The following is a 22,382-nucleotide window of genomic DNA, read 5'->3' as shown; positions in this document are numbered from 1 at the left end:
CGCTGGGCCGAGACACTCGCCCTCGGTTGACCACTGTGTAACGGAAACAACTTGCACCGACGATTTTCATCGGTGATTTTCCTCGATCTACTCCGCTCGTGGAGAGATCGTTCATCGTGGGTTTGGTTAAAGTATTTTTCGCGGGTGAAAACTATCGTGAAAATGTACTATAGCGTTTCTTGGAATCTCCCTGGTTGATTGAAACAGGCAATTTGGCATCGGAGAATTTTGAAGTTGAAGAAGTGGAGAAATTTTTGTACAATCTGATGGGCGTCTCTCTTCGTCGTACCTAGATTAGCAGTAGATTTATTCTTTGCAAATTGAACCTCGGCAGATCATTTATTTATTGATGAGATTCTGAAAGAGAGACTCCTTTCTTTCTCTTCTTCTTGCAACACCACAGAAGAGTATTTTCTGTTCTACAGAAATTAAATTACTCTCAAAGAATAATTGCTTTCTTAAAGCAGGCTTATCATGCTATCGACGATCAAGCATGAAAAATCGACTTCTATCCTGAAGAATATATCGCAGGTACTTTGTACTTTCTGTACACTCTCATCTTCGTTTCTTCAAATCGATAAGTTGTAGATTGCAGCATTGACAACCGACGGAATAAATCAACTCTCCGTCTCTTAAACTAGGATCAAATTTAGAAGTCGATCTTCCCAAAGCTTTCCCAGTACCATACATTTCTCCTGTTCTTCGAGATCTAACATCTTACCAATTATTCACTCTGATTCGCCATAAAAATCTTGTAACTCGTGTCCTAATTGGAGAAATCCACGTCAAACTCGTCTCCGTAAACGTATATACCCAGGATCTGGCGTTCTTCATCCAAAGACGTCGCCCCGCCTCCCAATGCGCAGATAACCAACGAAGGCAGAGAAAGTCCAAATCAGGCAGAAACTGCAACTTCGATCCAATCGCGGTTCGAACGATCCATCTCGTCGTCGAGGCTCTTCTTCGATTGTCATAAAACAATTGGCCGGGGAGATTATCGCGATCGGTAGCGTCGTAAATACTTCAAAGATCGATCGGAAATCGCAAATCCAGTTTAGCGACCGATCGAGGACGGAATGGGAATGGGCATCCATCAACGTGCGCGCAATAGTAAAATGGCGAAGGGGGGAGGGCTAGTACAAGTGGAGCAGAGAAAAGGCATCGTTGCCCGTAACCAAGCGGGATGATCGTTTCCGTAATAAAAATCGTCAACCAGATCGTAGCTCACGTACAGATACCAGGACCCGATGTACACCACTCCCTCGTCGGCCAATCAGCTCCTCCCGTTCCGCCGTTTAATGTATTCAAATGTAAGCGGTAGCAGTGTTTATGTCTTGACATTGCAAATTGTGCCGGCTAGGCTATAACTTATAGTAATTGCTGCACACCGGAGTAATTATTTATACACGTGATATAGCGTATAGATGTCCTCCTCTCTCTCTTTCTTTCAGTCCCTGTCTTCGTCTGTCTTCTTCGACGAGATGGTTATTCCTACCACGGGGTATCTGTATCTCTCGGATGCTACGTAATTGTGAAGCGTGAATATCGAGAAGGGGGTCTGCCTCTTGCGGAACCCGCGATATTAATCTCGAGCCGTACGCCCGACGAATCGGCGACTTCGATGCCTCGCGCCACAGACAAGACGGAATCCACCGCGCAAGGAAAAACTGCTGTTCGCCGTTTCTCGTGTCGGTTGGTGTCGTACTTGTTCTACTTCGATATTCGAGTGCAATATAATGGTGCGATTGGAAGAAGCAAGAACATGATCGATCGTCTCCCATTTTAGTAAGATTTAGTAGAACGAACGTGTAAATGAGTATTCGATCACTGTTTTGGCGATTATTCACCGAGTCGAAAATCGAATATCCAAATACTTTAAAAATACTCTGAGAATGCTCCACAAAATGCTGGTTCGATAACCGCGGAAACAGTGAGCGAATTATGTCACGCAACGTTCATGTAAGTGTTTGGTTCGGTTCGAATGACGGAAAGAAACTGGTGATGTGCAATTTCTCGACTATTTTTTTTAATAAACATCATTTTCGCGTGTGTGAAGATAGTTGGTTTCATTTTATCTCTATTGATTATATTAAGTTGTCCGAAAAGTTTCTTTCGTTTTATAAGGAAATAATAGACACGATTTATTGAATTATGCACAAACATAATAATAGAAATAGAACGAAATGGATCATACCTAATTCAATAAAATAATATAAAACAGAAATTGTTGTTCATCTATTATCACCTTATGATACGAAAGAAACTTTTCGGACAACCTAACATATAAACATCTAATAAAAATTTGGTAGAGGAAAGTAAGTTTTTCGTGAAATATTTGAAACAATATAAGTTTAATTTTGATACATGACGGAAAATGAATTTTCCACGGCTATCCTGTTTCCGTCTTTATCGAATATCGAAAGGTCGTTATGCTCCAAAAATATTTGTTCGATTCTTTCAAAAAAATGCGTTTAGCACAAGCAAACGAATACTTGTTCTTCCATCTCTTTAATAAAATGAAAATACGAACGAGCATTATTTCGTCGGTTGTCGATCGTTCGCTCGCATTCATCGCGAAGAAACTCTTTCGGCGCAAATAAGTTTACGAACAGATTGTTCAATAATTGTTTATACTAAACGAACGCGAGCAAATGCTCTCGTTCTCATTTTACGTTCTTGCTCGTTTAACAAACAATTCATACGTAAGGTGAGAATTTAATAATTCATCGTACTTCCGTCATTTTTCTTTGGAATAATAGAAGTTCGTATATTATACAGATAAGTACATTCAATCGGTAGCAGTTTTGTTAACTAAAATTTCGTTCCAATAAATGGAGTTTAGATATATGGAGTTCTATCATAGATGGAAATTTCTGTGATCGAGTATCGAGGTTTTGTGAGATGAACAGGAAGATATAGTTGTCCTGATAATCTATTTTAGTGTATTTTAGTGTATTTCGGTATTGGTATTAATCACTATTAGGATGTTTTGTAGACGAGCTGTTTGACATCTTGAAGGATACTGAAATATAAATTTGTGGAAAGAATACGGAAAATTAACGGGAAAACAACACTAACTTCTAGTTATTAATTGACACGTTTTAGTAAAAGTTACATACCATGTATTATTATAAATATTTTATGCATGTACATTTCGTTTTTCTTAATTGAAACACAATTCCAAAAGATACGCAAAATATAATAGCCACCTACTACGTGTATACATATTATTTTCCTCGGACAACAAAAAATATTTTTTCAATGTTATATTTCTTGTCGAATATTTATAAATATTTTCTAAACAAATAAAAGCAGAAATTAAAAAGTAATTATCTTTTTCAGACCTTAACAAATTCGTCTCTGAAAAAACTAGAAAAATACGCAAGTTTATTTTATTGGAGAAATATACACTTTCAGAGTAACGTTCGTTTTCACTTCTTTTTCCGCTTTCGAGCAGACAAAAAGTAAGTGATATAAAAAGTATTTTCGGTGATGTAACATGATTTTGTATTTATAATAAATTTAAATACTCTTCTAAGCAATTCGTCCATTTTGAATACTATAAAACGTTGAAAGCAGAATTATTCATGTCACAATGGTTACAATACGTCGCCCTAACAAAACTGTTATGGTAGGCAATATCAAAATATTTCATGCTATATGCATGTATTAACTTCAGAGATTTACTTTTAAAGTCGTTGCTGTTAGACCTTACTACGCTACCCATTGGCAATAGCAGAGAGAAATATAAGATCGCCAACATAAGATCACTTATCAATTAAGATAAATTTTAATTAACATGGCCGCGATCAACAAGCAAAGTTAGAAAGTTGTCTAACTAATAGTCAAGCAATTTTCTTGAAAATCACCAACACGAACGAACATCTTTTGTTCTGAATACTATCGTGGTGCCATCTCGACTAACGCGAACGAACTTCTAGCCATAAAAAAATCGCGTGAAATTTTTTCAAAACACATTTACCTTTAGTCCACCGTCATAAACCGTGTAATCGATACATCTCTAGAAATTCTCAGCCAATTTAATTTTACAAAATGGACGAGCTATACGCGTACGTGACGCTTCACCCACGTATCGATAGGTCTAGAGTCTAGAGAAAATTACGGTGTTTCTCCTCCTACTCCCCCTTTAGTCCCATAAATCACGATCGAAATTAAGAATTTCAGCGACTAGAAGGGAAGACGCGCTCGTTCGTCGAGCAAACGCTAAGGGCATTCAACAAATTTCACGGTGTCTGTCGATAAATCAGTTTAAGCATTCAGCCGATGAGAAAGGGGGTGGTTTTGCGGTGTAACAGGTGGTTGAAATTCTCATTCGCCGCGCCTTTTTACTCCTTTATCGGCAAAAAAGGAAAGAATAAGTTCCAGTTTATGAATCGGAGCGCGTTTAACGCTTCTTAAAAGGATAAAGCGGCCCCGACGGCTTTTTCAACAAGGGAAATTGCTCAGCCTTTTACGAGACTACGGGACATATCGATAGAAAGATCAGCTCAGACGATTTTTCTTTCTTTTTCCTTTCTTCCTTTCTTTTTACTCTCCTTTACACTTAATGAAATTTATATATCAAGCAGAGATTCGTTTCTCTGCGACGATTTTTATCGCTCTCTTCTTGTGAATCACGGAATACGGGGAACAACGAAAAAAATTCGTTTCATTTCTCTTTTCTTTCTATTTTTTCCACCTTTGTTTTTATCACAAAAACCGGCAATAATGAACTTAATTCGTAACGATGGTATTACATCGACTGAAAAAACACATCACTCTTTTTAAATTCTTAGATTAAAATACAAATTAAATAAGATCGACGATTATTTACATGACTATTCACAGTGAAAAACTTATCGTACAATATATAGTATATATTAAAGCTTGAAAGTCTTTGTCAGCGAGGATACAAGTTGCATATTCCTATTCTGTCGACGTTACATCTAATTAGTCGTTGTCGCGTTTCTTCTTAAATACTATTTCTTTAAATTAATACTTCTATTACTATTACTTACTAAGCAGTCGGGATTCCTATTATATATAATCATGGTAAAACTAGTTTCAATAATGTCCGAAAATGTTTGAAAAGTAAACAATTATGTTTCTTCTAAGGCACAATTTTCAATATAAACGATCGTAATGTACTAGCCGAGAATTGTTTTAAACTGAGATCTAACCTGGAGACATCTCAATTGTGTAATACTTCTTTATAATAACTAGCTATTGTCAATTTTATGTACTTCGGTTTAAAAAGAATTTCTCCACTTCGGTTCAAAAAGAAAAAAATTTTTTTTAAAGGAAGGGAAATTAAAAAACATGAGAAGGCGCGTTATATTTAAATCACCAGGGCCTCCACATATCGCCGTTGACGCCAGAAGGACCAGCCACTGCTACAAATTTGATAGGATTAGGATTAGAATTTCTATTAGCCGAGCAAGTCGCTCTACTTGACAAATCCTCCACAGAAACCGGCTGATGTTCCCCAGATTTTAAGGGACTGTTAGAAGAATTCATGGTAGAGCTGATAGGTTCTTGGTACCTGGCCTTCTTATCAGAGATTACTAAAAGACAATCCGAGCTATGTCTCTTGATTGCCTCTTTCTTCGCCACCATAGAATCGGTGCAATTATATGTTTTGTCTGTAATTACCGAAAGGGGTTGTCTTAAACTGTACGTCGCCAGTCCGTTGCCGCTTAACGATTCGGAAGATTCTGCAAATTCTTTTCTGTTTATATAACTCGTGTTTGACTTAGGTTCCGCAAAAATTGGTACTGGCGACTTGCTATCGCTGGTTGAGCTAATCTGTGGCTTTTGAGTCTCTGGTGATGAAGAGAAGCTCTTGGAAGCTTGATCGGGAATCTTGAATCGACGTTGCTGCTCATTAGGAGAGTGCGCTTGAGGATAGTGTTCAGATTGTTGACTCTCTTCACCATAGCTCGAGATGGATGTCGATGGACTCAACAGAGGACTTTGTGACCTATGAACAGTTGTGAAGGCGGAGCGCTCTCCAATTCTAGGGACAGACTCGGGTGCTGGTGGAAAGAATGGAAAGTTTGCCGAAATAGCAGCCGATTGTGGTACCAAAAGAGCTAGCTCTCCGGTCGGCAGTCTGCTAGGTATCAACTGAACACCGTTTGGTATCTGTATTCTGGCACTTCTATTATTATTCTCGTCGCCATTCTGGAAATCACTCTGGAAACCGACCTTCACCTCCGGATAGAGCCGTTCCGGCATGTAGGGCACGTAGTGGCTGTAGAACGGCGCCATTTGTTGGAGATTGCTAACGCAATTGTTCAAATGTGATACCAGTCGTTGCTTCACAACAGGATCCACGTTCTCGAGGTGACTGACGTACCGCGATACTTCGGTAGCACATTCAGAAAATCCGGAACGGAATTTCGTTAGCACCACCGGATCGGTAGCGACCGCCGTGCTCAATTGCTGACGCTGTACCGCTTGTAAATGCTTCACCGTCATCTCGAGGATATCGGCCTTCTCGAGTTTAGAATGCCTTGTCGGCTGTAAAATGAAAAGAACCGCATGTTAATAATTTATTTTTCGAGTTACCAGTAAATTTTCATTGATTAATTTCGATTTCATACGCGTACACCGACTTTCTATAAAATTTTTCGTACAATACGACGCTATTCCAGGGTAAAAAACGAATCTCGAACGCAGTCGGTAATGCAGGAACTCAACAAAACACGGTCGAGAGGGGGCGATCTGTTTTATCGACAAGCGGTGAAAGCAAGAAATTAACCGGTACGATGAAAAGGCCGTTTCCAACATGTTCAGAGGATAGCAATCGGAGCCGTAACCCCAGGCTACCTTTCGCAAGCGAGCATTAATACCGATCGCTCGTTCAAGAAATCTGTGACGCCTCGGTAACGCCCACGTAATTGACTTGATACGACCTGTTACCTTAATGATAGACTACCAACTTCGGTAGCTAGTGTAGAGCAATTTTGTAGTTAGCCTACGGCCACGCGTGTTACATTTCGCGGGAATTTTTTCATCGCGATTCCCTATCGCGTAACTTCTGCATCGCTCTTATCGACTGCATACAAATCGTTTTCTAAACGACCAAATAAAGCCACTTTACGATGCGTGATATTCATATAAATTAGAAACGCGTTCAGGGAAACGTTTGCGAGACACACATTTCCTCTCGAAGGAAAACTGTAGCAAGTAGAAAAAGCTGAATCTTCCGTGGGAACCCGTTAGAAATTCGAAAGCGTCTCGAAAGTTTTTTCTCCACGGAGCACAACACTAGCCCTTTCAATATTTCTCAGATTGCCAGCAAGGCAATCCTACCTTTCAGAGGATCGATCGTTCAATACCGATGCACAACAACGAAATCCTATTGTGCCTTTCCTGTAGCATGATCCTCGTCCCAGGATCAGCCGAGTGCTCGCATTTTTATGGTAAACTAGCGGTCACCTTTAAAATAGGCGTGGGAGTCGAAGAAGAGATCGCTTACACATTGAGGCTCTTCTCTCTTCCCCCCATTCTCCCTTGAATAAGCTTCCATTCGAATGAGAATAAGTTGACGAACAACAATGAGTCTTTAAACTATATTCGAAACGGCAAATTGCACCATTCAGCCTTTCCATTGCAAACAGAAATTATTATATTTATCCATGATTAAAAATTTTGTCCTTGGAATATCAAAAATATTAATCGATCTTTACATATCATTTATGGTACTTGAATAGGATTTAAAAATTTCAGTCGTTATGTTCACGAACAATCCGTTCGAATGTTTCATTGTTTCAATAATTTCAAGAGCCATCGACACGGTACAAAAGGATACATTTATAAAACTATTGCAGGATTCAGTTTAATGTAAAATTACAATTGACAAAGATTCTAACTTCTCTAAATCCAAAACTGATATTTTAATATATTTATCGAATGCTGTCAGAAACCAGAAAAAGTGATTAAAAATGTTTGACGTCTTCGTAAAATAAAGTTCACCAATGAGGTTCATGCTACAAGCAAACGCCTGTCAAAGGTTGAGAGGAAGAAAATCGATGCGGAAATCGATTTTCTCGTAGGCGAATACGACACCGAAGATCAGAGGGACGAGACACCTGCTAAAAGAGCAACTAAAAGCAAAAGCGTGGAGCATCGCCTCTTTTTTTCCTCATTTTTCTTTTTTACAGCGATCGGTGCCGTCTTCGCGAAGTTGGATCCTTAAAGATGATACGGTCAACAAAGGAAGGCTGCAACCCGAGATGAGATTCTTTTTTCTTCGTAATAATTATTTCGAGGTTCCCACGAACGCGGGGGGCGTTTCGTACGGGCGAACGGGACGGACACTGGAGCGAGCAGGTAGCGGAAGTCATCTGGACGCGGAGGAGAGAACGGTGAGAGCGCCTCGCTCTCTCGTTATGGCTCTGCCTGAGAAATCAATCTCGTTGGATCGAGTTACACGGTGAGGAACGTACTTATGTCCTCGGACGTTGAGAGGAAATCTCGCGGTTCCAATCGAACTTTTTATCGAAAATTGATCTTTTTAGATCCCATGATTTTTTATTTGCCACATACATTCAAAACTCAGAAGTTAGTTTGGCTTCGAAACTTTTTAATCTATTACGTACTGTACGTAATTTTCTAGCTTTGAAATTTTTTAACCTTGCAACTAAGATAGGTTTCATATTATTTAACACTCTGAATAATTAGTAACACTCGATGAACATATTTAATTACAAAACCCAGGTTGCCTTAAACCCTTTTAAATTTTCTACTATTCCATTACTAAAATTTGAAGGTTTGTTATCTTTGGAAGCTTGTTAGCCAAGTTTATTAACCTTAAAATTTCCTATTCTTGTCGAAATTAACTCAGTGTTCCAATGTTTCAACATGGTATTTAACAAAGATACTAGTTAATTAGTGAAGCTTCACAGTTATGCGAAACTAACGTAATTAAAATCTGTTTAAGACGGCAATTAAATGGAATGTGACTGACACCGGTCAGGTACATAGCCGAATAGACCTGAAGTGCCATTGTAGAGTCTCCAGTGGAGATTACGCGTTGGCAGAGAGGACTTCCACCATCCGTTCCCACGCCGAGGCGTCTAAAACACTAAAACTATACCCGTCCACCTCTTGCTACCACTAGTTTACCGACCTTAGTCTTGATTCTACGGTCGAAAAACAAATCGTATCGCGCAAGAGAAAGGCGGCGAGGGAAAAAGGAGACGGCCTGTTCAAACACTTCTGTGCCAACATCCGTTGCATGACCTCTTCCTATCAGTTTAATTAAAAGATCGACTCTTGACCTTTAGGCTAACAGTACCGAAACAATTTCGACCGACTGATGCTCCGTATATGACTGATGTGGCCTATTATAATTTCGGTCAATTTCAATTGTCACTTGATCATACGTGTAAATTATAATAAGAAGAAAAACTAGAAGATATATAAGTTACATTACGATAAATTATTAAACGAATTAGAATTATTGACAAACATAAGATTGCTAGGATAAAATTGTTATAAGCGATGTACAAATTTGTTTGTTTATATCGTTTGAAGTAATTATATAGAAGAATACACCTCACTGATTTCAATGATTTGAAATCCCGATGTGGTCGGAAGCATGATTCTGACCAACTTTTCCTACACATATAATCTTCGCTCGACTTTAGCTTCTGAGATATGTTCATAAAAATACTCTTGCTACTTTTTATCTTACAATTAGGTTTAGAGTCAAGTTTAGATTAGATTTATGTACAGACATGATGGTACTATATCTGTATTCGTGGCTCTTGCTAAACTAAGTTGAGTTCCATTCTTATCTCTTTATGTTTACAAATTGAAACGTAAGACGTATGGACGCATCACAGCACGAATACGCCTATAAAATCATCATATCCGTACATAAGCTAACCCGACTTAACCCACGTCAAGAAAAAGAGGTAACAAAAGTATTTCTATGAATATCTCGGAAATTAAGCCGATGGTTATATGTATAGGAAAAAATTGTTTAGAATGTTAACCTCAACAAAGTATTCGAAATTCATCAAAATCGGCAAGGTGTACTCTCTCTTCTTTACATATAATTACCGTGTTTGATAGTAACTTAATACAGGTAATGCTATTGAGTTATTTAACTTCCACGTTTGGATCTTATAAATGATTCTACTAACTATCCTTAGACACTGTCGTGATTCATAAAGGTATTACAAATATTTTATCACAGAAAATGTATTCTGAATATCGTTATTTATTTTACTATTGTTTGAAATATTATTCAGCAGCCTAAATCTTTCTTCAGTTTCCATGAATAATCCTATGAAATTGACACTGTATCACAGCATACAAAATAATTGATTTAGAAATATAAACAACCACATTCATCTTCCTAAAACATATTATCTAAAATCAAACCAACATTCCAAAGATATTTCTCAATTAAACATTGTCAATGTGTCACGCTACAATGGAACATATCGGAAAAAAGACTAAACACCAAAAAAAAAAAAAAAAAAAAAATTAGCAAAATAAAAAACCGAATACGTTATCCAAAAGAATAAAAAAGAACGACAAATACATATTGATTGTCGAGCCTTTGAATATCAACGATTCTAAATTTACCAAATATCATCGAGAGATCTCTCATCAGGATTCATCAACGCGCGCAAAATCCCATCAGTCTAAGTGGCAACGAGAAAAAAAATCTACGTTCGGTGTCGGTCGACAAGAGAGGCTGCGCATATTTTCGTGTTATCTCCCGTAAACTCGTATCACGTCGCTAGATAAGTCGTGTACCGGTCACGTTTTCAATGGCACGTTTCGGGCGCCGGCGACAACGTGGATTCCACGAGCGCTAGCTTCAAATCACGCGTATAGGCGCACACTCTCTTATCGTTTCGCGCGACCATTGCTGATGTCTGTTGTTCGTTCCTCGTCAAGAAATTTCGCCTGTCGGGTTTAGTTCGATTAAGCGATTAAAACACTTTGTCTGCTCGCGTGACATGTAATTGGTACGACTTCTCGATCGATCGCGCGAAGATCACCGTTATCAAACAGACCGATAAATGGCGCTCGACGGATGGAAAATAATGCTACTCACGTCTTTTTTCATCGCCTCGAGTATCAAGCTCTTCAGCTCATCCAGACACTGATTTATCCGAGCACGCCTGCGCTTCTCCATGATGGGCTTATTGCTCTACAGTTCGAGAATCATTTCAGTTATGAAACGTTCGATGATCGTTGTAATTTTGATAGTTGCGGTTTTGGTAATTGATTTATGAACGAGTCACGTGAGAATTCGTGTTTCTTTAATCGAAATTGTATTTTATGGTATTTAAATATTTAAATTAATTTGCATTCCAACCAAGAGATTTAGAATTATACAGGTAAATAAGTACGAGCGTGCGATTTTAGAAAGTTCTTGATTCCTTAAATTTTAAATCATTTTTCCTTTTTAATATATAGCACGTGATTTCTTAAAGAAAATATAGACATATGGCTTGTTTTATTAATATTAATATTAACTATTGTTTAAAGAAAGTAGCCAAAACATATTTAATATAAGTCATAATAAATGAGAAAACCATTAAATTAATCTCCATAAATATTGTTTGCCACTCAAAATATCGAAAAATAATGATTTCATAACGGAAATACGAATAAGAAAACTTTAATAAGACCTCCGACGAAATCTCCCATTGTTCAATTCTTTTCCCACAATTCCGCAACAACCAAAATAGTGGTGATTCAAACTAATTTTTACCCTTCTTAACTCCGCCTTGGTCATCCCTGGTTGCGTGTGCGATTCAGGTTCCTCCTCGCTGCCTGACATTTTGTGCTTATAATAATCCACCATTTATGCACTGCAGTAAAAATCACTATAACAAACCACACAAAACTGCACGTCTGAGAACGTCTTGCAATTCGTCTTTTTAACGATCCAAGATCATATCCACGTAAATATAACTAAACTATATTTTCAAAGTACTAAGAACGAATAGTATTCACAATATTTCTTCATAGTCCTTCGTGTGCACATCCCGATGGTGAAACTCCAAATGATGAACTGTCTTAAAGAAGGGGATGATCGTCAACAATACTGACGACGTCCTTCTTGGGGTATAGAGGGTAACTGTTTGACGTTTTGGATTCCGAAGACCGCATGCCGATGCACTCACCGTGTCTAGAGTGGGGTGAAGTGCGTTCTGGAGTGGGGTTCCGGGATAGCATTGGAGAGGGGAGGTCTACGGACCTACTGAGACTTGTTGATGTGTGGGAATTCACGCCGTCCCCTAGGACGCAACGATTTCGTCTCCTTCGAAATTCGAGTCTCTCTCCTATCGCTCTTCTTTCGTCCTCTTACATCCACCTCTTTTCTTTCACATGACGGTTTCTAAAAATTGGGAGAATGATCAGTATTATATATTGTAAAGCTCATATTTAATTTACCTGCCAGTTGTAATAACGAGTTGTTTGTAAAGTTGCCAAGTAAATTTATATACAGAATCTAATATAAAGTATTTTTTTTTCATGATTCAAGTGGAAAACTATTCATATTGCAGTGATTTTTAGCGTCACGGCTATCGTATAAAGTAAAAGTTTGATAATATATTATGATTATAGTAACGATAAAATATATCGATAAAGATTTACTGTTACTGATTATTTATATACTACATCAAAATTTCCAAACTATTATTCTTATCTTCGTTGCTAGAACCTTTCTTCTTCCTGTTTTAGGATTTCTCTAAAATAATCATTGAAATCTGCAAATATTTCAATAGTAATTACAAAAGATCTTTCTTCTTTCTATTTCCCGATCTCTACAAAATAGTTATAGAAACTAGCAGATGTTTTAATCGTAATTACAGAAGACTAATTTATAACTACCGACAAATTTCAATGGTATCATTCCTCATTCAAATCACGATGCTTTATCAAGGAAATTCAAAATCTTTGGTCGAAATCCCACCGATGTGGTTTTTGCGCGCAGTTCCGGTAATCGTGCACGATATCGTGTTTTCCCATGGGGTTGCGTGCGCGACGCGCGCGTTTCTCCACAGGGTCATTGCGTAAAAGAAAGAGTTCATTGATGAAACCGGCGGGCAAAGGCATTCGCGGTGCATGGCCCGGCGAGTAAACACTGTTTAACGTTTCAGAAGAATTCTCACACAGGGCCCTCATCCTCCCGTTGCATCGTTGGCAGCGTATCGCGCTGCGCACGCCAGCGTAGCTTATGACACACGTATACACACGTCCGGCACACGGTACCTCTTCCCTTCTCTGTTCAAACGTTTCTTTGTCACACACATGCTATTAACATGGCACAGAGTTAGGGTCGATCCGTGATCTCTAATCGACTGGCCTCTTGCAAATGCTTTGTGACAACGTTACTTTTTTTTTCTTCATATTTTAGAGCCTCGCTTATCTCTTTTCCTTTCTAATTTAAAAATTTGAGACAACTAATATTTCAGTGCGTTTGACAGGCAGTATACTTGTTTTATTACCGCAGAAATTGAAACAAGAATTTTGGGGAATTTTGCAGACATTTTATTGGACTATTCTGTGAAATACGGTACTTTTGTTAACGTTGCTAACGTACCTTTTGGTACTGTTGTTAACGTAACTTAGAATAGAGAGTATCTTCGTTTCAGTATTAGCAATTATTAGACTGCGGATGCAGGATGACTGTACTTATGGGAAATTTGAAAGCGCAAAAGTGCATAGAATGCATGTAACGTGAAGAAAGTACTTATATAAAATATTGAAAGTATAATAACATTTAATTGGTAAAACAATTCTCCATTTAAATCCCACTTCTTAGTTTCTACTAAGTATGTATTCCTAAAAATATGAATTTCCATAGGTATCCACAGTCTATTAACTACTATAATTACTAGATACAAAAATGGAAGAAGGGTTGACGATTAGAAAATGTCTTGTTTCTTTCAAAATTGAAACATTTCTAGCGGTACACGAGCTAGAGGACAATTCAAATAATATTATCCTGCTTCGGAGAATCGACATCGTTAGGGTATACATACTGTAATATTAAGTAAACTCCGGGCAAAAGCAATGTCGGCATTACGAGCAACCTTCAAACTAAGACGAATTTAAATTTTCCGGTACTCCCTCGACCAGTATAAGTAAACAAACACGATCGTAAGGAAACCAATTTTTCAGTCTGAGTCTCGAGCGATTTTAATAGCGATCAATACACAGTCTTAGCGAATTAGTTAGTAGCGAGCGTCTTAACAAACATTCTCTGCATCTATTATTTTAAAATATATTTAACAGTTTTCGAGTTATCTCGTCATTTAAATCAAACGATCAACGATCCTCCACATATTTCAAAAATACATACAATGGCTATTAAAAGTATTTACACACCATTATATTTATTGCTGCATATAACTACTAATTGGTAGGTATTTAGGTGATATTAAATTTTATATCATTTAGTTGTACTTGTATATGATTACAAAAATTTTGTATTATGAAAATAAAACGTAAAACATGATAAAAAAGCGTTTCGTTAAAAAATAAGAGTATGTGTCAATACTTTGTAGCCATTGCGAATCAAATTAAATATACAGCTTGAAAATGCTTCATCCTTTTCAACAAATGTTAATATTTAAAAGCTTCATATATTTGTTCAAAAATGAAATCGACGATATTCTGTTCGTTAGAAAAATTCCGAATATGCTGCAATAATCCATATCACTGTTATATTTATTATATTGCAGGATGGACTATTTTTACTCAGGGTCAACTAAAAAGAATCTCGACCTAACACGAGTAAAGCTGTAAAAAAAAAAAAAAAAGAAATGTCTTACGACAATCGTAGGGTGTTCACGACGAAATTGCAAGCGTGTAGATACGAGAAAATAAACGCCAGACATTTGTTTCGCTGGCAAAATCAGTTACGGCCCGTTTCAAGAGGCAACGGCCACCGCAATAAACAGATAAACCTTTATGACCTACGATTATTGTGTCGTAAGCAAACTTTTACTTTAAAAGGTTCGGGACTGACCATTGCCAGTCCACCGACTTTGCACTACTTAAACGTCATCTTGACTGTTGATTTATTTCGTTTAATCTCGTCAGGTAATCCATAACGATTTTGGAATAGATATGAAAGTGTATTCGTTAGATACACAATTTATGTCCCAGCTTAAAAAGCACTTTACATGTTATATATTTTAATTTATTAATAATTCTTTGTTAGCAAACTGAGTTTGGTGATCCAAGAGAAATTTAATTCTTGAGTTACTTTCCTCCCTACTTTTATTTTTGTCAAGGAAAGTTTCAAATATTCAATTGGACGAAATATAACAAAATATAAATATTTATTTTCCTCGGATCATCCTGAAATGTAAAATAGTAAAAAATATATACGAGGCTAGTTGACGAAAATTAATAATAGAGCTGAGACAAATTTTCTCTGGACTCTCTGAAATCTAAAACAATAAAAAAATCTAATCCTACGAAGTATAAAAAAATATATTTGTCTATTATCGATTATTATATCTAGAGATTCTAATAGGTATCTATTATCGAGCATCTGTGTTTTATTTCACGCGTGAAACAAGCATTTTGCCCACGAAATAATTCAGTTTATTCGAAATGAAATTCTCTCACGGTCGAACGTTTCCACCGAACCCGCATCAAAATTTTCCCGGACACTGATCATCGGCAATGACGAGCACACAAATTTCAGACATACGAACCAGCGCGATATTTGTCGAAGAATTAAATTTGCATGCTCAATATGCTTTTCATTATTCGATATTCGGCTGAATTTCACAGAACGTGGCTGTGTTTACCGAGATCCTATATTGTTGAATCAATGTTCGAACATTTATCTTGAAATTTCATTCACGTTTATCCTCCAAACGAACTATCCTATCAGGACACATGACTTACAATCCGCATTATCTCTTCGCATCAATAAAATTTTTATTTATTAATGGCTTAGATATTCGTCGTCGTTTGGATTTATTATCGTTCGTCATTATTGCTTCCCGAATCAATTATCGAGTTCATGTATCACAATTTCCAGACGTGACCGCGATAAGCAAGCTACGGTTCAAACAATTTTCAATTGCGTCATGCGTCACAATATGTGTGTGCGTGTGCGACGCGATAGTTTCGCGATAATAAATCGGTTCTCGAAACCAGCTGTGCCCCAACTCCACGAACTTCCGTATTAACATTGCTCCACCGTATTATACACGTGCGTGCAAAGCAGATGCACGAGCAGCTAGCCAATCTGAAACCTCTTACGCGCGATTCCAGATCGAAAAATCAAGATCCAACCCCGATGAGATCATGGAACGAATAAAAGCTGACGTTTCTTTGCAAATAAACGGGGTGGCTGGCCTTGTTTCTCAGACTGTCGGTCATCGACTCGCTTTCAAATTTTTGCAGATCTGCGATAAAATATTCGAAGGGCAATGTATGAAATCTTGAAGGTTTGTGCTCGTTTCTAAATTGCGTGCTCGTGTGCTAAATTTCGTGAGGTAATTATTGTTTTATAGTGCTTGATTGTGATAGTGGAGATTGCTTTGAAATTTTGTTAGACTCTAGACCATTGAGTGTATTTTTCTTTTTTTCTGTTTGCAGTTGAGTCACGTACGACCATACTGTAGAATTCTGCATTGAACGGAAATTAATCAGACTTTGATCGAGTCTTTTGAGGGATAAAATATAATTTTAATTTATAGCTTCCTTGCTAAAATTGTTTCTCTATGATCTTCTGGCATACGAACTGTCAATTTCAAAGTCTTCTATTATGTTTGCATCTCACATACAACATTCCACATTTGAATGAAGTCATTTGTGAATGAATTGTTTAGAAATTATTAAGTGGAGCAATAAGTTCGTTCGCTTCTCATTAATGTACGGTGGATATATATTTGCAAGAACGTTACAAGAATTGCTTAAAAACTGTAAAGATATTTCAATTTATAGAAAAAAGGGATAAATAAATTACTCCTTGGTTAAATGGATTTTATGTGGAAATAGAAGTTGACGTGCTATTTTAGGGAAACGTAAATGAATTAATTGCTTAATTTAATATAATATAGCTAACTTTACACATTGAAAGGTAGAAAAAATGATGAAATTACAGATACTTTAAAAAATTTATCTTGAAATTTTGATTCATTTACGCCATCTGCTTTAGTAAATAATCTTGCGAAAGTTAACCAGTTGTCCTTTTGAAGTTAAATGTTAACTAAAAAATGAAGGTGATTAGTTCAGCTGAAGAATTCTTAACGAGTAGGAAAAGAGTAAGCACTTTAAAACTAAGTATTCTATGATTTTATTTCGGGTACTAACCATCAGTAAATAAATGTATAATGCGCTACGCTAAACTACAGCTTTGTCCCTGAGCTGGTATATTATTGCATAGCCGTGAAGGACCCCCTGAGTTACAAGAACGCTGTAGTAAAGACCCCTCCTTAATTCTGCATCTGCAAACTTTAGACTCAGAAGTTTCGACGAGGGTAGACTGGCTTCTACAATAAAAGTGGCTGCGGCCTTGAATTTCTTTTTTTTTTTTAAATTTTATTGTCTCTCTTGTCACGACCGATGATCAGAATTTACCGTTAACGTTCCTTACAGCACTGCTTACTAAGTGTTTTATTACCAGATCGGTTATCGAGGAAATACTAAAGTGTTTACATCAAAGTATATTGTTGTGACAAATGATGTGTTAATTATCGCACACAAAGATTAAACAACGTTGTTACGTAAGAAGACAGAGGAAGAAGATAGAGTCATCGATAATTTGTGTTTTGGAATAACGATTCCAAAAGAATCAAAGGAACGTACAAAGGAACGTTGTATTTCAAGCTGTTATGTAGGTACTCAACAGTCAGATTTGATTTGAATCAACATATCAGATTTGTAGCGGCACATGAGCTACAGGACAATTTAAATCATGTTGTTGTTTTGCCTCGGAGTATCAACATCGTTAGGACATACATAATGTAATAATAAATAAACTCCGGGCAAAACAATGTCGCCGCTACGTGCAAGATTTTATTAGCGATCAATACACAGTCTTTAGCGAATCTGTTTGTACTCATCGTCTTAGCGAACATTCTCTGTATTTCTTAATTATTTTTAAATATATTTGACGGTTTCAATATCAAGTAATCTCGTCATTTAAACCAAACGATCAACCATCCTCTATAAATTTAAACATAAAAACCTTAAGAAGATTACTTATAACGATTTTGAAATATTTCCCTTAAACTTTACAGGTTAATTTTCTGCAGATTCAAAATAGTAAATATTACAAATAGAAGAATCAGTCTCAAACTTTCTTACAAATCTAATTTTCAAAATGAAGCTTATATAACGGAACAAAAATTATTACAAATCTCGAACTTAAACAAATTTACATCCACAATTACTACATATATGTATTTTCATTTTTAAGAATTTTCTTCTCCATTATTCCAACTACAGAAACCAGTTCCCAAGCATGTGCTATGTATGTCCTAAGTATGTACTCAATATACCGGAATGGTGACAATCACAGGCCATGCTACAAAAATTTTCGGAACTTGAAACAGTCTGACGAAAAAAGTTCTCATCGTCCAGCATGAAATATATTTTCATTCCCATGATCCACAGTTTCCCATAAATATTCGGAGCTAGCTGTCATAACGGAAGGCGTTCGGTCAGATGTCGCGACCTCCTCATTAACCCCAACAGGCTGTTTAAAAGAGAGAAAGAGAGGCAAGAGGCTGGAGTGGTACGCTTGACCACAAAACCTCTTGAGGAAGATCAAGAAGGCGAAGCCACGGTCTAAATTTGGAACGCCCACCCTCTGCTACGAGAATCGATCTTGAGATACACCTGCAGCGAAAGGTCCGACAGGAAGGAAGCACAACACCGTCCCCTAGAATCTTGAAAATCTTTGCTTCCGCTGGCCGAGCGTGGGCTTCCTAGTTTCACAGGATCCATTTAATCGATTTCTTTCTTCGAGCCGGTTCCCTCGACCGTCTTAAAATTAATTTACTTTCACACGATTAATCCCGACTGTATTACGATCGCCTTACGGGTTGTCGGGATCCATGTAAATTTACGCGAATCGATCGAGCTGAATATAAAGAGTGTGAACGAAGACTGAGTGAAACCGAGAGTCGCCAAAAAAGGCCGTTTTTTGTATGAAAGATATAAGGTTTCGCGGTGTGTGAAAGGATGTTAAGCTGAGAATATTGCTCGTAAAAAATACCGAACGATATAGAAGCCATTGATAAAATTGCTTTAATTTGTTTTACGTACATACGCGTTATGCATTACGAATAAAAAGATAGAGAGTTTCAATACAATGGAATTAATTTGTCTTCGATATCTTCCACACTACTATGCTTACAGAAAAATTATTTATACCACATAATGTCCCCCTGTATATCATACAACTTTTGTACGAACATTTTTTCGATAGTTTCGATACCTCGCGAGATTTTCATCGTCCCCATTTAAATCTAACACCTCGTATATGATACTATTTCTTAATTATCTTAAATTGCTGTAATTTCGCAAATTTCTAAGTTTTAATGTATGGGAAACTGTGAATGATTATCTTTTTGCTATCTTTTGAATGTGAAAATTATATAGTAATCTTTTGAAATTCTAAAAAGATTCTACAGAGAATATAAATAATTGGTAAATTGTATTAGATTTTTCATATTAGCATTAATAAAGGAGTAAAGTTTTTTCCATCAATATACCACTGTACTCTGATATTTTTAGAATGATTCATCTTTCAAAAATTAAACAAAGAAATATTAATGATTGATAAATTGTGTCACATATTTTTTACGTGTATCGCAGCACTTCATTCTACAAAAAAAAAACTCGGATACAATTTTAATTGTGTCAGAAAGGCAGTGTGTTAGTAACGCATCTCTATATAGCAGTAGCGTAAGATCCGTTTGAAAAAATGCGTGTGTGGGGTCGTTTTTAGCCGACATCTGGATTACCGTCGCAGGGAAATGCTTAGATTGTGAAATATAGGAAAATATAACTCGTTTCCGTGGGAGTTCAATGAAAAAATATCTCGTTTGCGCGACAGACGGTGCCATTTATTACCATGGGGTATTTGTTTCAACGGGTGGGGTGAAATACCCACGAATTCTGTTGTAGTAAAAAAAATCAACCGTCTGCTTGTTTTACATATGCTTTCAGGCTTGTCATACACTAAAATTACTTCAGGATATTTTTTCTCACATTTCGACGATCAAAGATTTCTTCTACACATTTCGTTCAAACAAGGTGATAGAAATTTCATTTTTAATAGTTAAGAAGCATTGTGAATATTGAATTTCTCGAAGGTTTATGTTTACAGTGTCATCTTATTCATATCAAGGAGAATTTAAGATCTATCGTATAATGCTTCTAAAAATCTTGATCGTGAATCGAAAGAACCTTATTCAACTAAATTAGGTCAGTGTGTCGTGCCGCTGGGAATTGGGTCGTGTGCTGGACACACGCAAGGAAAACGATTACAATGGCGAATTCAGTCAGGTATTGTTGGAGGTAGCTATCTTCGGAAGTATTGAAACTGTTCTTGTATCGAAACAAATCCTGCTCAACAACCACACGCGTGACAAATTTCACGATTGATTTTAAAGAAGTTTTTCAATTCTCGTTACCCGCTTTTTTACTATATTTTACAACTTTTAACAAAGTAAAATCAAACCGACTCTTTCAAAAACATTTATCAAGATGTAGTTATTCAATATATACACAGTAAAAACAACTACATAGACTGCGGATGTTTCTACAAATTAACATTTTTATGAATATAAATGAAAAAATGGAAGCTAATTAGAGGTTTGGATTACCTTCTAAATTTTCTAAGGAGTATTTTACATTAAATATTGCTTATATTCTTGTATATAGTGGATATGAAAGGTATAAGTGGTATAAAAGGTATTATTTTCGTAATATTAAATTTTTTTAGATATATGATCAAAATAATGCGAAATTCAAGATATTTCAATTTAATGAATTATAATGCAAGTTTTACAATAGATGCAATAACATGCCAATACCTTTCGTTTATTCTAATATCTTTCTTTTATTACGTGTATATTGCACAATTTTGCATTTTAAAATACACAAAAATTCATAGTGCTAAAATGCTAATCATTAAATGAATTTTCACCTCTCGACAATGTCCATATCACCCACCCAAAAACTCATTGATAAAATCCAAAGTAATTGAGCATCCAGTTGCATCGCGTTCCCAACAAATCATGGAAATGTCGTGCATCCGAAACCTCTGCTCCCTTGGTCCACCTTTCGCAGTTACGTCTACCCCTTTCTTCTCTGTGCACACCTAGTCACCCCGTATTCCTAGTATACTCCCTCCTTTTCCGGAGAATGCTTAGCTCGGTTGGCTCGTAGAAGTTCGTAGCTGGCTCCTCGACGTGGCGTAAGGAATCACCTGGCTTGGGTTCCCACGTTTCTGCGATTCGCGTTTCGCTTCACCCTTTTCGCCTTATATTCCGTCGTCCGCTTCTGGTCCTCGGCCGTGCCGGGGGATATTCCGGGCGCTCGTACTGCCGCACACGATGGAAAAGGGGGATTCCACCTGGTGGGGGAAGGAACGGTGAAAAGAAAAAGAGAAAGAAGAAATGAAAAAGAGAGAAGCATAGTGGCGAGAGCGGGAAAGAAGGAAGGTGGAAAGAAAGAAAACGAGTCGTGCCTCGTGCATCCATTATGGGGCCCTGACCGCTACGAAAGTGCGCGTGGCTGACACACGAGGGACCTGCGATAGGGAGCCGGCGTTTTATTGGCGAGGGAAAAAGAAAATGGTGCTAAGTCGGGATCGCTTCGTCAAACGGGCAGGTATGTATTTGCATAGAAAGGCAGAAATTTCATTATGACCTCCCTAAAAACGTAGCGTTAACTAGCGTTTCCCTTCGAGGATCGTGGGAGGTTACCAAGGCCCTTATGGGAATCCTTTATAAACTTTATACCATTCAGGATACCTGCCTGGTGAGCGAGCGACGCTTACAGTAAGTTCGTTTCTCGATTTATGGTTTTATGACATGTACTTCGGGAAGCGCTCCAGAGTGCAACTTTGGCCTAACGACGTGTCTGTGAAGAAAAAGTGGGTCATGTGGAAGTTTGAGAAATTAATTAACACTTTGTCTGCCAAGGGAATTTTATATATATTTTGTATATATAAATATATTATATATTTAAATATATATAAAATATTATGTACAAAAACAATATGTATAAATATAAAAAATATATATATATTTTTTATTGTATATATACATATATTGTTCTGTCCGCAATACATTGAGATACCATTTAATTTTTGCAAAATATAATATATATTATATTGTTGTATACTGTATTTA

General features: G+C 37.0%; 1 protein-coding gene across 2 annotated transcripts; it reads right to left on the bottom strand.

Annotated features, from left to right (window-relative positions):
* Nucleotides 1–4,667: 4,667 nt before the first annotated feature.
* Nucleotides 4,668–21,270, bottom strand: LOC126922464 (transcription factor HES-1-like). Of its 2 annotated transcripts, none has more exons than XM_050735022.1 (4): nt 21,199–21,270; nt 11,747–12,376; nt 11,084–11,179; nt 4,668–6,522 (listed from the first exon to the last, which is right to left on the bottom strand). In XM_050735022.1, exons 2-4 carry the CDS (start codon nt 11,837–11,839, stop codon nt 5,344–5,346), a joined length of 1,368 nt encoding a protein of 455 aa, XP_050590979.1. In that variant the 5' UTR covers nt 11,840–12,376; nt 21,199–21,270; the 3' UTR covers nt 4,668–5,343. The 2 variants fall into 2 exon arrangements, with proteins under 2 accessions (XP_050590979.1, XP_050590978.1); XM_050735021.1 differs by lacking the exon at nt 21,199–21,270 and adding an exon at nt 12,433–12,830.
* Between the last annotated feature and the right edge of the window lie 1,112 nt (nt 21,271–22,382).

The sequence above is a fragment of the Bombus affinis genome, chromosome 12 (genome assembly GCF_024516045.1).
Source record: "Bombus affinis isolate iyBomAffi1 chromosome 12, iyBomAffi1.2, whole genome shotgun sequence".
Classification (NCBI taxonomy): Eukaryota; Metazoa; Arthropoda; class Insecta; order Hymenoptera; family Apidae; genus Bombus; species Bombus affinis.
This window is presented reverse-complemented; position numbering and strand designations above follow the sequence as displayed.

What these genes read in the sequence shown, in the direction of transcription:
- LOC126922464 (XM_050735022.1), bottom strand. Translation starts at nt 11,839, where the DNA reads ATGGTGGATTATTATAAGCACAAAATGTCAGGCAGCGAGGAGGAACCT. An exon ending in CCAAGGCGGAGTTAAGAAGG is followed by an intron (nt 11,180 to 11,746) that starts GTAAAAATTAGT and finishes CTCGAACTGTAG; the next exon opens with AGCAATAAGCCCATCATGGA. An exon ending in TCGAGGCGATGAAAAAAGAC is followed by an intron (nt 6,523 to 11,083) that starts GTGAGTAGCATT and finishes TTCATTTTACAG; the next exon opens with CCGACAAGGCATTCTAAACT.